Source organism: Lithobates pipiens, unplaced genomic scaffold (assembly GCF_037356315.1).
Source record: "Lithobates pipiens isolate NorthernLeopardFrog02 unplaced genomic scaffold, aLitPip1_a1.2 Scaffold_8, whole genome shotgun sequence".
Taxonomy (NCBI): domain Eukaryota; kingdom Metazoa; phylum Chordata; class Amphibia; order Anura; family Ranidae; genus Lithobates; species Lithobates pipiens.
The window spans coordinates 620,714,290-620,727,361 of NW_027507903.1; the positions used below are offsets into that span (position 1 = coordinate 620,714,290).

The window sequence follows — 13,072 nt, forward strand, 5'->3', positions numbered from 1 at the left end:
TTGTTTTACAGAGCTCATCGGCTCAAGCTAAAGCTTAAACACACAAAAAGTCAGAGCAGCAACCCCCTCCTCCTCACTCCGTATGACTCTATGGTTTCACCGACAGTCTGAAAGACAACTACTGCCATGCTGGTCCTTTAACCACTTGACCGCTACACGCCGATGTACGTCCCTACTTTGGGGATGGATATCGTTATGGCAGCAGCTAGCTGCCATAACCCCGGTATCCTCGTGCTCGGTCTGCTACAAGATAAAAGTGGTCTCTGCAGTGGAGTTGCCGCAAGATCTCTTTTATCGGTGGTGGGTAAGGGCCCCCCTCCTCCCGCTGCAATCAGGTTCTCTCTGACGCTTACCGGAGCTGTCGGCAGCGCAGAGGCGATCGCGTCAGTCTCCTTGCTGGGTATGGAAATGAGTGAAGGGAAGATGGCCCCCACTCGTCTCCATAGCAGGGCGGAAGCGATGTCAAAACCTCACTTTTGCCCATACTTAAAGGCTTATTTATTTTTTTTTGTCTGGTTTTTATTTTTATTTTTTTTTTCAAAATTACTTTTTTTTTAAATATATATTCCATATGAGATCTGAGGTCTTTGACCCCCCCCCCCCATCTCATATTTAAGAGGACATGTCATGCTTTATTTCTATTACAAGGTTTACATTCCTCTGTAATAGGAATAAAAGTGACACATTTTCTATTTTTTTAAAACTTCTTAAATAAAAGGTAAAATAAGATTTTTAAAACATGCCCCATCCCGCCGAGCTCACGTGCAGAAGCAAACGCATACATGAGTAGCGCCCGCATATGAAAACTGTATTCAAACCACACATGTGAGGTATCACCGCGATCGGTAGAGCGAGAGCAATAATCCTAGGCCTAGACCTCCTCTGCACACGAAATATGCAACCAATAGAATTTTTTAAATGTCGCTTATGGAGATTTTTAAGGATAAGTTTGTCGCCATTCCACGAGCGGGCACAATTTTGAAGCGTGACATGTTGGTTACAATTTACTCGGTGTAACATTATCTTTCACAATATAAAAAAAAAAATTGGGCTAACTTTACTGTTTCAATTCAAAAATGTGTGTGTGTTTTTTTTTTTTTTTTTAAATGTGCTTTTAAGACCACTGCAAAAATACGGTGTGACAGACAGTATAACGACCGCCATTTTATTCTCTAGGGCGTTAGGAAAAAAAAGTATATTTGGGGGTTCTAAGTAATCTTCTAGGAAAAAACAGTTAACTTGTAAACAGAGTCTGAAAAAGAGGCTTGGTCTTTAAGTGGTTAAATAACCCATTGTACTGTGGGAATCCTGATATAATATAATATAATATTTCAACTGGCTGCCTGCATACAAAATATTCATAGGCTTCATAAGAAATATATTTTATTAAAGTTACTCAAAATTCAATGACATTCATGTGTGTCTTTTCAATCTGCCTGCAGTTCCTCTTTATTGTAATCTGCTTCTACCCTTCAGATACTCGGCATGGATGGCTCAGAGCCAGTGGCTTACATCACCAAAGAGAAGGAAGGGAAGTCTTCTCAAGTCATCTTCCACTTCTTGCTGAACATGGAGGCCGCTCTGAAAGCCGTGATCCTGGCAGCCTTCCTCTATGTGGTGAGTGGAAAGGGTCGGGCCGGTCCCAGGACTCCTAGAAGGTCAGAATGGAGAGAGCAGAGAGTCCATCCAATCCTAGTAGAAGGAATTCTACGACAAGTCTGAGGCTTTAGCGGCTCCTCCAAATGCCATAGTCCTGTCCAATGTCGGTGCTCTTTACAGGCTATTGAGGTGCTAGGGCACTGATCTCCAAACTGCAGCTCTATGCAGATCTTCCTTGGGGCCTTAAGGCACCATTGACAGCAACAAGCGGGCACTGTTTCTCCAATTGACACCAACAGGGGGCCTAATTCCTTCTACTCCTATTCAGGGGTAGGGCATTATTTCTTTCAATGACACCAACAATTGGAAATACTTTCTCCCACTGGCACCAACAATGGAGCACTATTCCTCCTACTGATACTATTGATGGGGCACTGTTCCGCCCTCTGACACCAATGTTAGGGTGCTCTTCCTCTGACACCAATGATGGGGAACTATTCCTCCCCCTGACATCAATGATGGGAGGCTGTGCCTCCAATTGATGCCAACTATGGGGTACTATCCCTTCCACTGACACCAATAATGGGGCACTATCCCTCCAATTGACACCATTATTGGGGAACTATTCCTCCCACTGACACCAATGTGTCACTATTGATCTTTTATTAAAAAATCAAGCAACCAATTTTATACAAAAGTAAAAAAACAAAAAAATTGTATAAAACTTCAACAGAAAACAAAGGAATAAACATCCATGTTCAGAATATATACAATATATACATAGTCCATTACCAAAATGTTTTTAGAAAACCATTTACATAAAGTAGTAGAGAGGGCCTAAGAGGCACAACCCATCACCTATGTACGCAGCCATTTATCAAAAATTAATCATAAGTTATAAAATCTAGGGTGATTAGAAACAGACAGCCACACTTGGGTAAGACTCATGGCAGTCAGGGAGGCTTGAAACCCCTCCACGCTTTCAACCAAGCCCCCTGTCTCCGCTTGTCTCTCTCAAGCACCTGAATCTTCTCCACCTCATGCAGAATGTCACACTTCCACCTCAACAGGAAGGATTTTATGCCGAGTGCAGACCTGACACCGTGCGTTCCAGGTGAAATAACAGACTACTAGGTTAACTAGAAAAAAAAAAAACAAACAAAAAACCCCACCAGTATTGAATGCTCCGTACGCCCACTCAGCATAACCCAGCCTGGAGAGGAAAGGAACACAGAGGGCCCGCCCCACCTGTTTGTACACCTATGTTAAAGTGGCAATGAAGCAGAAAATGGTCCATAGTCTCCTCCTCATCTGCGCACCTATCCCGAGGACAGCTACCATCCACCCCACTGCGGAATTTCAAATTGCCCTGAACATAGAGCCTCCCATGGAAGCACAACCAGGCCAGATCCCTAAATTTAGGGGGTACTCTGTCCAAATGAATCAATCTTAACCCCACCCTCAAAACTGGGCCTGGGCAATCCCTTAAGGCCAGTGGGTCATGAAAGACTTCGCTCAAGACTCGACTCATAAGGACTTTTCTCTGAACCGATCTGAGATCTTCAGCCGACAATTGCCACTGCCGCAGTAACTTCAGGCATGGAGCAACATAGGCTGGTAGCTGACCACGATGACCCCTGAGATTCTTCACTTGGCCACCTTCTTCCCAAAGTCATAGAAAAGGCCTAAACCAAGATCTAAATATGCCTACCCATCCAGGAGGTTCCACTGCAAGCATATTACCAATGTTAAATTTGAGAAATGGCAATGAAAAGAAAATAACTGGGATTACCATACCTAAGCCACCCTCCCTCCTGGATAGATGGGTGACATTCCTCTTGATGGGGTTCAGTCTGTTCCCCCACAGCATCTGGAAGAACACACTACTGACCCTAGCATAGAGACACTGGCAAGATGCAGACAAAGCTGACATCCAAGATCGGAATCGGGTAAGTCTTAATCAGATCAACCCTTTCCCTCAGAGGTAACTTCCATCTCTTCCAGCTGACCACCTTATTATTGGCAATTTCCAGTCTGCTTTCCCAGTTTTTGAGGCCATAATCACCGGGTCCAAATTCAATGCCTAGAATCTTAATTCTTTCCTGGGGCACTGGAAAGGTGTTCGGGAGATCAAACCCCTCACCTTCCTTTCCCATCCAGAAAACTTCACTCTTTTCCTGATTGATCTTGGAGCCTAATGCTTCAGAAAACCGTGATGTCAGAGAGACCACCTCCTCTGCTTCATCTGCCCCAGTGACAATCACTGACATATCGTCCGCATAGGCAACAACCCTCGAAGGCGGCTCACCTGGGAGCCCCACTGGCACCCCACACAACATAGCCTCTTGATGAAGAGGTCGATTGCAAAAACATAGGGCAGGGGACTCGTGACAACCCTGGTGCACCCCGGAGCCAACCTTAAAGGACTGCCCAACCCAACCATTATCAAGAGGAAAGCTTTCTGCCCCTTATACAAGACTTTTAACCAATTGACAACCACCCGGCAGACCATACTTACTAAGGGGCAACCACAGTTACTCATGGTTAACATGTTCAAAAGCTTTTGCCTGATCCAATGTCGGCAAATACTTTCCCCGGCCTGCAGCCCTGTACTGCTCCAAGGCCTCCTGGACAGCTAAAACTGCTGTGAAGGTGCTTCTACCCTGGACCGAACAGTGCTGATGGCGAGAAAGCAAAGACTCTGCTACTGACGATAGGCGCCAGAAAAGAATCTTTGCCAGTATCTTTCTATCGACGTTAAGAAGGCTGATGGGGCGCCAATTCTCAATCATCAAAGGATCTTTAACCTTTGAAAGAACCACAGCCAAGTGCCTCATAGAAGGGGGAAGCGCCCCCTCAGCAAGGCATCTGTTAAAAACCTCTACCAAATGTGGGGCCAGAATAGACTTGAAGGCTTTGTAAAACTCCGCTGTCAAGCCATCCAGTCCAGGTGACTTTTTGATGGTAAGCTGTTCAATTGCCCTCATCACCTCATCAACTAATCTCCTCTGTCAAATTCATCAATGGAACATCTCCACCATTTAGACCTGGAGTAGAGTCCAAAAAGCTGTCCATCTTGTCACGGTCAAGCTCTTTCCTCCCAAGAAGGTTAGCATAAAAGGACCTCACAACCTCCAGGATACCTGACCTGGACTTTGTCAAGGAACCTGTACTGTCCTTAAGGCCAACAACCATTTTTAACAGCTACACCTTGTTTGCAGTTCTGGTAAGGGTCAGGCGAGTGGTACTTCCCATAGTCCCTCTTTAGAACCAAAGAGGCATACCGGTCATATTGACACTTTCTGAGGAGGAGTTTCACTTTGGAGATTGCCCCAGGATCTCCTCCTCTCGAGACAAGAATATCCAGCTTCCTCCGTAAACGTTGGTAGGTCATGTATTTATTAAACTGTTTTCTATTGGCTAGGCCTCTGAAGAATCCAGCGACCCTCTTTTTGGTCAGCTCCCACCACTCAGCCTTGCTGCTACAAAAGTCCAGGATGGTCACCTGAGCCTGAAAGAATTCCTCAAAGGATTGTCTAACATGTTCTTCCTTGAGTAGAGTTGAATTCAATCTCCAGATGCCCTTGCCTTTCTGAGGGGCGTCTGAAGCATTCAGGACCACAGATGGCATACAGTGATCAGAGAACTCCACTGCCTGCACCACTGGGGGTGAGAAAGCAGAGGTCTCCTTCAAAAAAAACCTATCTATCCTACTCTGACTACTACCTCAATGAAAGGTGAACCTGGTGTCATCCGGGAGGTGCTTAATGTGCACATCCACAAGACCAGCATCCCTAACCATACTATAAAAAACAGCTATCATATCCCAGCCTGTCCTTGAAGTCCTTCCTGTCCTTGGGCCTGGTTACTGTATTAAAGTCACCTCCAAAGACCACTTGCCGGGATGTAAAAAAAGGCTTGATCCCTGTAAAAAGGCATTTCCTTTCCCACTTTGTGTGCGGCCCATAAACATTAATTAGGCGCAGGTCCTGCCCCCGCACAAGGATATCTAAGACCATACATCTCCCAATCTCCACCTCAATAACCCACCGGACATTTACCATGCCGGTTTTAAACACCGCCGTAAGGCTCGGCCGCAAGAGACCAGTAAGATGGACCATACCTCCACTCTCTTGGCCATATGAATATCTGCCAAGGAGGTGAGCCTAGTCTCTTGCAAAAATAAAATTTCAGCGTCTAATTGGCTGAACAAAGGCCATAGAACGAGCTCTTACTGACTTAATTCTGGCGACATTTATTGTCACCACTTTTAACGGAGGGGGAACCGCCATTTGGGTTATTGGGTGGATTGCTTCTTAGCTCCCCTCTGCTGCTCATCACCAGAAGCCTCTCTCTTTCTTGAGGCAGCCTCAAACTCCATTTTAGAATCGGAACTTCGCTCCGAAGAAGCTCCAGATGAAGAAATATACCATTCGGAGGACCTATGACGGTTGGAGACAGGCACTGGAGCCCATTCCGTCCTCGCCACCTGCTTCTGCTTCCCAACCTTCCTTCTCTCCTCCAGGTACTGCAGGTCAGCTTCAGAGATGCCATCCTCTCTTGTGTTTTTTTTTTTTTCCTTTGGAGTCTTCAAAGAAGACTCCTCCTTTACAGAGGAAGAAGCGACCTTTTTAGTACATGCTACCGCTCCTGGTGGGGGTGGTGTTCCCTCTGAGACAGACTTAGAAGGGGTAGACACCTGGGGGATAACTGACCCGGGGGGCACAGACTTGGAAGGTTCTGACACAAGGGGAGAGGGTACAGTAGGCTGGAGAGACAGATACAGAAGGAATACTTACAGGAGGGGTGGCCACAGGAACTGGAGAGGGATCCTGAGCAGAACCAGGGGAGTCAGTCACTGCAGAGAAGGATGGTACACCAGGAGCCTCACCTCCATCCTGTCTAGCCTTGACAAGTCATCCATTACCTTCTCCATATTGTGCCAGGCTTCAGGACATCTGCTGTAGGGTTGGCCAAGGCGCAGGCACAGGTTGCACCTGATCATACCGGTGCAGTCCTTGGCCATATAACCCTGACCCCGACACACTGAACATATCAAGGCTGAACAGGAGGAGCTCAAATGCCGCTTTTCTCCACAGCGGTGACACAGCTTCAGCTGACCAGGGTAGAAAATAGTCCTCCTATCCCTCCCTATAAAAGCTGAGGAGGGCAGGTGACGGACAACATTCCCATCCCTGGCCAACCTGACTGTTACTGACCAACCCCCAGTCCAGATGTTACGCTCATCGAGGATTTTGCTGGGCTTAATCAAAACCTCCCCATAGTTCCGCAGCCAAACCTCTAAATCCCGAGTGGGGACGCTCTCATTAGTCAGAATAATTGTTTTTTTGTTTTTTTTTTACTGTTGACCTCTGGGAAATCGCAACTGGGGCCAGGTCTTGACCTGCACCGAGCCTCTTATCGCTCCCAGAACAGGTAAAGACGCTCTGGCCTGGTGAAGCTAACCGTATAATCCTTTGTCCCAGCTACATGTATATAAAGGCATACATGTCATTTGCCCCAAAACCCATTTCCAGAATCTGATCCACCACCACAGTACGCGCTGGAAGGACTGCACCACCTTCCCATTTCAGAATTGCTACATTACATCTGGGACCCTCAGCAGAAGCCAGAGACCCAAGACCAGATCCTGAGGTGCCCAAAGTGGTAGGCTGTAGGGGAAAACCCCACTTGGGAGCGGAGCTACCAGGAGCTGAGCGTACCACCTGAGCAAATGTAGGTTTATCAGGGCCAAGGCCCCACACTGAAGTCACATTAGTCTGTACATTATTATTATTAGGATTATCAACAGTTTGAACTGAATTAGCAGAATTCGTAGCAGGACGATTGTCCATCACACTGGTGCTGGGGTGATTGAACATTTCTGTGACTGATAACAATCTCCCATCAGGAATGGTCAGTCACTGCTGCAGTACCAGCTGTCTCCTGATGCTGTGCTGTAGAGTCTTCAGAAGCAGTGGGGCAAATCGCTATGGGCTATGCTGACACCTTTTAATTCATCCACAGAAATTACACTTTTTAAATGTAGCTCTTGCTGCATTGCAGCATCAGCAGGCACAACATTGCTGCACACATAATTAGCAGACTGACTGTCATTAGGCACATTGTCAGCATCTGTGAAAGGCACAAAAACAGTCTTTTCTCTATCGTACATCATAGGACACAGTCTCAAGTAATTACTTGGTGAGTTATAGGCCTCCTTCAGTTGTTGACACTGGTATAACCAATACTGGAAGTTGACTCCCCTATATAACCCCTTCTCCTTCCAGAAGCACTCAGTTTTTTCGCCAGTGTCTAAAGGTGTTGGTCACGAGTGAAGATGTGCTCTAAGGAGCTCCAGGAGGGATCCATGCTGGTTTTAAAGAAACCTCCACATCCGAGGTCCAGATCCATCCTCGCCACTGAGGCTATAGGATGGTACCTGGACCTCGATGCAAGAACGAGGTTTTGCCTGTAATGCTTCTCTTTGAGAGCTGGACCCTAGGAACCAGGATGCTTTTTGGTCTTGCTACATTTCCTAAAGCTGTCCTGAGGGGTGCTATACAAGGCCCAAAGGAGCGGAACCCTTTAAAAGGGCCCCAGTCTTTGAGAGTGCTTAAACGCAGCCCACCGCGATGGGTGAAAATTGGATCTGTCTGTTCAATCAGCAGTATCCTGTAGTGAGGACAAGGTAAGGGAAGAGGCTTTGCTTTTTCCTTCAATATACCTTATATGCCTTTTATAAATGTCTCCTCTATAAGGAGTAACTTGCACTATCTATGTATGTGTCTAAGTGCAGCTATGTCTCAGAACATATGTGGTCCCAGCGGCAGAGGGGGTTCTACTTAAATAGATCTTGTGGGATTTGGTAAAAAATACAGCAGTTGCTAATACAGAGATGTGTATAAACTTCTATATGGGCGGTGGCTGGTTGACGCAGCTGCTTTAGCTGCATGGTTTAATTACAACCCAGCACTTCCACCTAGTAACATTGGGAATTGCCCTATACTTCTGCTGACAGAACCCCTCCCTCCCTCCCTCTTCCCCCTCCCTTCCCCCTCCCTCCCTCCCTCCCTCTTCCACCTCCCTCCCTCTTCCCCCTCCCTCTCTCCCTCCCTCCCTCCCTCCTTGTAGAGGTGTATAGTAGGTTCACCTTTCTTTGTGTTGGCCATTCAGGTCCCTAGCAGGGCCTGAACGCAGAGGGGCATGTCCGCAAGGTCACGTGGCACTGTGTATGGATGTAACATCCACCCACACACAGCACTTGCCGCATAGTTGAGGGGAAGCGCTGAGGATGCCAATCAGGTTCCACCTGAGGCTTTATATCAGACACTCTCATTTCAGAAAGACTTTTTAACTGAAGAGAGGCAGTCTGTCACACTAAGACACCAGAGCGCTGGACACGTAAGGGTGTAAACGAGCATTTCCAGACAGGAAAAATTATTGTTACTTAGCAGCAAAAGAACTGTTATTTTGTGTGTACCTCTGCTTATACTTTGCACTATGTCTTCCAGACCTACCGTAAAGGTACCTAAGGTGTCACCCCCCCCCCTCCCCCAGGCTCTGGGAATCCCAGTTATGCCTCCATACTGTCTTCCTCTTCAGAGAGATCAGACATGGCAAGCCAGGGTGAGTCATTGGAAGCTAGCGGTGGTGCAACTGCTTCACACACTTCAGCCCCTGTAGAGGTGACTGAAGATGCATTTTCCTCTGCCTTGCAAGGCTTAGAAGGAAGATTAGCGGCTTTAATCGCATCCTCCAGTGTATAGGAAGTGTCCTAGATCCCCCTCCCCCACCTTAGACTCTTTACAGTCCAGTGGTGGGTCCAATAGAATTATGGGGACAGGATGGGGTATTGCCGTCAGATGATCGGGAGCAAAGACATGTCATTATTTCTCTGTGGAGGAAACAATACTTGAAGTTCCCAAGGGTCCCTACTTCACAATCTGAAGTACAGAGGCTTGCAAAGATGGTTCGCTCTACTTGCATGCTACCCCTAACAGAGTTAACTGAAGGGCCGGTCTCTTCCTTGGGTTCTTTGAAGCCTTTACAGCCTTTGCATGCGTTTCCCGTCCACGCATTACTAAAAAAATCTTATTTATACCAAATGGGATCATCCGGATAAGTATTTTTTCCCTTCCAAAGAGACTCGCAAAGCTCTATCCTATGGAAGAAGGATTCACTAAAAGATGGAAAGTTCCAACAGTTGACGCTGCGATTTCCAATGTGAGAAAAAAAAAATTTTTTTTTAACTTACCCAGGGGACAATGTGCTTATGCTTAAATATCCAACAGATAAGGAGTAAAGAAAATGATCGGTAATACTGGTAGCACCAGCATGGCCCAGAAGGTCATGGTACGCAGAGATCGTAAAGGATGGCAGTGGAGGGTCCAGGGCTCTTCCCACTAAGGTCAGACCTGCTATCTCAGGGGCCAATATTCCATCCTACTTTATGAACACTAAATTTAACGGCTTGGCTATTGAGACCCACATTCTGAATAAACGTGGGCTTTCCAAGTCAGTTATCTCTACTTTGATTAATGCTAGGAAGCCAGCTTCTAGAGCTATATAGAAAGCTTATGTTTCCTGGTGTGAGTCCAAGGGTTGGTACCCTCGGAGATATATCATAGGCAGAATTCTTACCTTTCTACAATTAAGCATAGAGAGGAAATTGGCCCTGAGTACTATTAAGGGCCAAGTCTCAGCCTTATCAATTTTTATTTCAAATACTGCTTGCTATGCTTTCTTTAGTCCAAGGTTTCATGCAAGGAGCGCTGCAGATTAATCCGCCAGTTAAATCACTCTTAAGCCCTTGGGACTTTAGCTTTGTCAGTGTTACAGAAACAGCCATTCGAACCATTGCAGCATGTTCCCTTAGTCCTGACTAGGAAGCTGATATTTTCGTTTGCTATATCCTCAGCAAGGAGGATTTCAGAATTGGCTGCTCTTTCTTGTAAGGATTCATATTTGATTATTCATGAGGACAGAGTGGTGTTACGCCCTCGTCCAGGTTTTTGCCAAAAGTGCTTTCAGGCTTTCATCTGAATGAAGATATTGTCCTGCCAGGGTTTTTCCCAAGACTTTGTTCCAGGGAAGAAAGGTCACTGCATTGTCTTGATATAGTGAGAGCAGTGAAAATGTATTTAAGAAAACTGCTCCGATTCGTAAGACTGATGTCTTATTTCTTTGCCAGAGGGTCCTAAGATGGGACAGGCAGCGTCAAAATCCACTGTCACTAAGTGCATTTGGCAAGTTATAATTCAAACTTGTGATTTAAAGGGAAAGATGCCCCCTTTTCAAGTTAAGGCGCACTCTACCAGAGCGGTTGGTGCTTCTTGGGCAGTGCGTCACCAGGCCTCCAGGTCTCAAATCTGCAAGCTCGCGACTTGGCCTTCAGTACATTTGCTAAATTTTATCAAGTGCATGTAAGATGGAATGAGGATATCGTCTTCGGGTGCAGTGTGCAGCAGGCAGCAGTATAAGTCCTCAGGTCTGGGGGTTACCCTACAGGTTGTCTCCCTCCCCTCAAGTAGCATTGCTATGGGACATCCCACCAAGTAATTACTTGAGACTCTGTGTCCTATGATGTATGATAAAGAAAATTAGGATTTTTAAAACTGCTTACCTGTAAAATCCTTTTCTTGGCGTACATCATAGGACACAGAGGCCTTACATTGCTTGGCTACAAAAACTGTGCTCCTGGAGGGAGGAGGGGTTATATAGGGGGAGTCAACTTCCTGTATTGGTTATAACAGTGTCAACACCTGAAGGTAATCCTATAACCCACCAAGTAATTACTTGAGACTCTGTGTCCTATGATGTACTCCAAGAAAAGGATTTTACAGGTAAGCTGTTTTAAAAATCCTATTATCCACAACATGGGAATTGGCAGGCTTTACCTTATCAGGAACATCATCTGTGATGTCCTCCTTAAATACTAACTGATCTCTCCCCCCCCCCCCCCCGCATAGGAGACTCCATTACCTGGATGGCCCTCAGCATGCCTCCTGAGTCCTGGGAAGGCATGGGGCTGCTTACCTCTCCCTGGGTGGCCAGGGGGGCAGAATTGGGGGTCTCCTCCACCTCCATCTTTGTCATCCTTCCAAACCTCCTGTCATTTTCCAAATTTCTCCTTGAAGGGCCCATCTCTGCCTTCAATCATGGCCATGATGGTCTCTCGATGATCCACGCAGACTTTGAGCAATTGGATCTCTGGATCCTCGTTTCTGGCTGTGTAAGCCTTCACGCTGCCTTCAGAGACACTTCAGCTCCGCTCGTAGCTTGTAAAGCTTATCCCTCTCCCGATTTTAGGACCTTTATCCCTGCCACCACTCACTCCCGAATGGCTTGCGAGCCTTCATCCTCACCAGGAGCAGAGATCGGCTTGTACACAGGAAGGCATGTCACCCGATGGCCCAGGAGATGGCTGAGAACTCCCAGCAGGAGAGGCCCCGCTGGCTAGGCTTGTGCAATTCGTTTCATAACGAATCGAAATTCGGCCGAATTTTGCATCTTTCGGACATTCGGATGCATCCGAATGTCCGAATAAAAAATAACAAATTACAACGAATACAAAAGAAATATAACGAATGAATTTGAATGAATTCGACATGATTCGAAATTATTTCAACCGCATTCGAAATTATTTCAACGTGATTCGACATTATTTCAACTGCATTCGAAAATATTTTGTGACCCAAATTTAGGGCCACGTATCTCGGGGTCACTTGGTGCTAGACACTTCAAATTTGGATATGTTGTAGTACTAGTATTATTGTGTTTGCATACCAAATTTGGGGTTTCTAGCTATAAGTGACCCCGAGATATGTGGCCCAAAAATCGGGTCGCAAAATGTTATTAGTTATTAGAGCAGAGAATGACATTTTGCGACCCGATTTTGGGGCCACATATCTCGGGGTCACTTATAGTTAGAAACCCCAAATTTGGTATGAAAACACAATGGTACTAGCACTACAACATATCCAAATTTGAAGTGTCTAGCACAAAGTAACCCCGAGATACATGGCCCTAAAGTCGGGTCACAAAATATTTTCGAATGCAGTTGAAATAATGTTGAATCATGTTGAAATAATTTCGAATGCATTCGAAATTATTTCAACATGATTCGAAATTATTTCAACTGCATTCGAAATGATTTCAACATGATTCAACATTATTTCAACCGCATTCGAAAATATTTTGTGACCCGACTTTAGGGCCATGTATCTCGGGGTCACTTGGTGCTAGACACTTCAAATTTGGATATGTTGTAGAGCTAGTACTATTGTGTTTGCATATCAATTTTGGGGCCACATATCTCTGGGTCACTTATAGCTAGAAACCCCAAATTTGGTATGCAAACACAATAGTACTAGCACTACAACATATCCAAATTTGGAGTTTCTAGCACCAAGTGACCCCGAGATACATGGCCCTAAAGTCGGGTCACAAAATATTTTCGAATGTGGTTAAA

At 45.9% G+C, this 13,072-nt stretch overlaps 1 protein-coding gene across 1 annotated transcript in view; it reads left to right on the forward strand.

Moving 5' to 3' along the window:
- Positions 1 to 13,072, forward strand: part of LOC143962362 (uncharacterized) — an 83,207-nt gene that overhangs the window by 27,220 nt on the left and 42,915 nt on the right. The window contains exon 7 of the mRNA XM_077471655.1: positions 1,477 to 1,617. Coding sequence (XP_077327781.1) covers positions 1,477 to 1,617 — 141 coding nt within the window. The remainder of the gene's footprint in view (positions 1 to 1,476; positions 1,618 to 13,072) is intronic.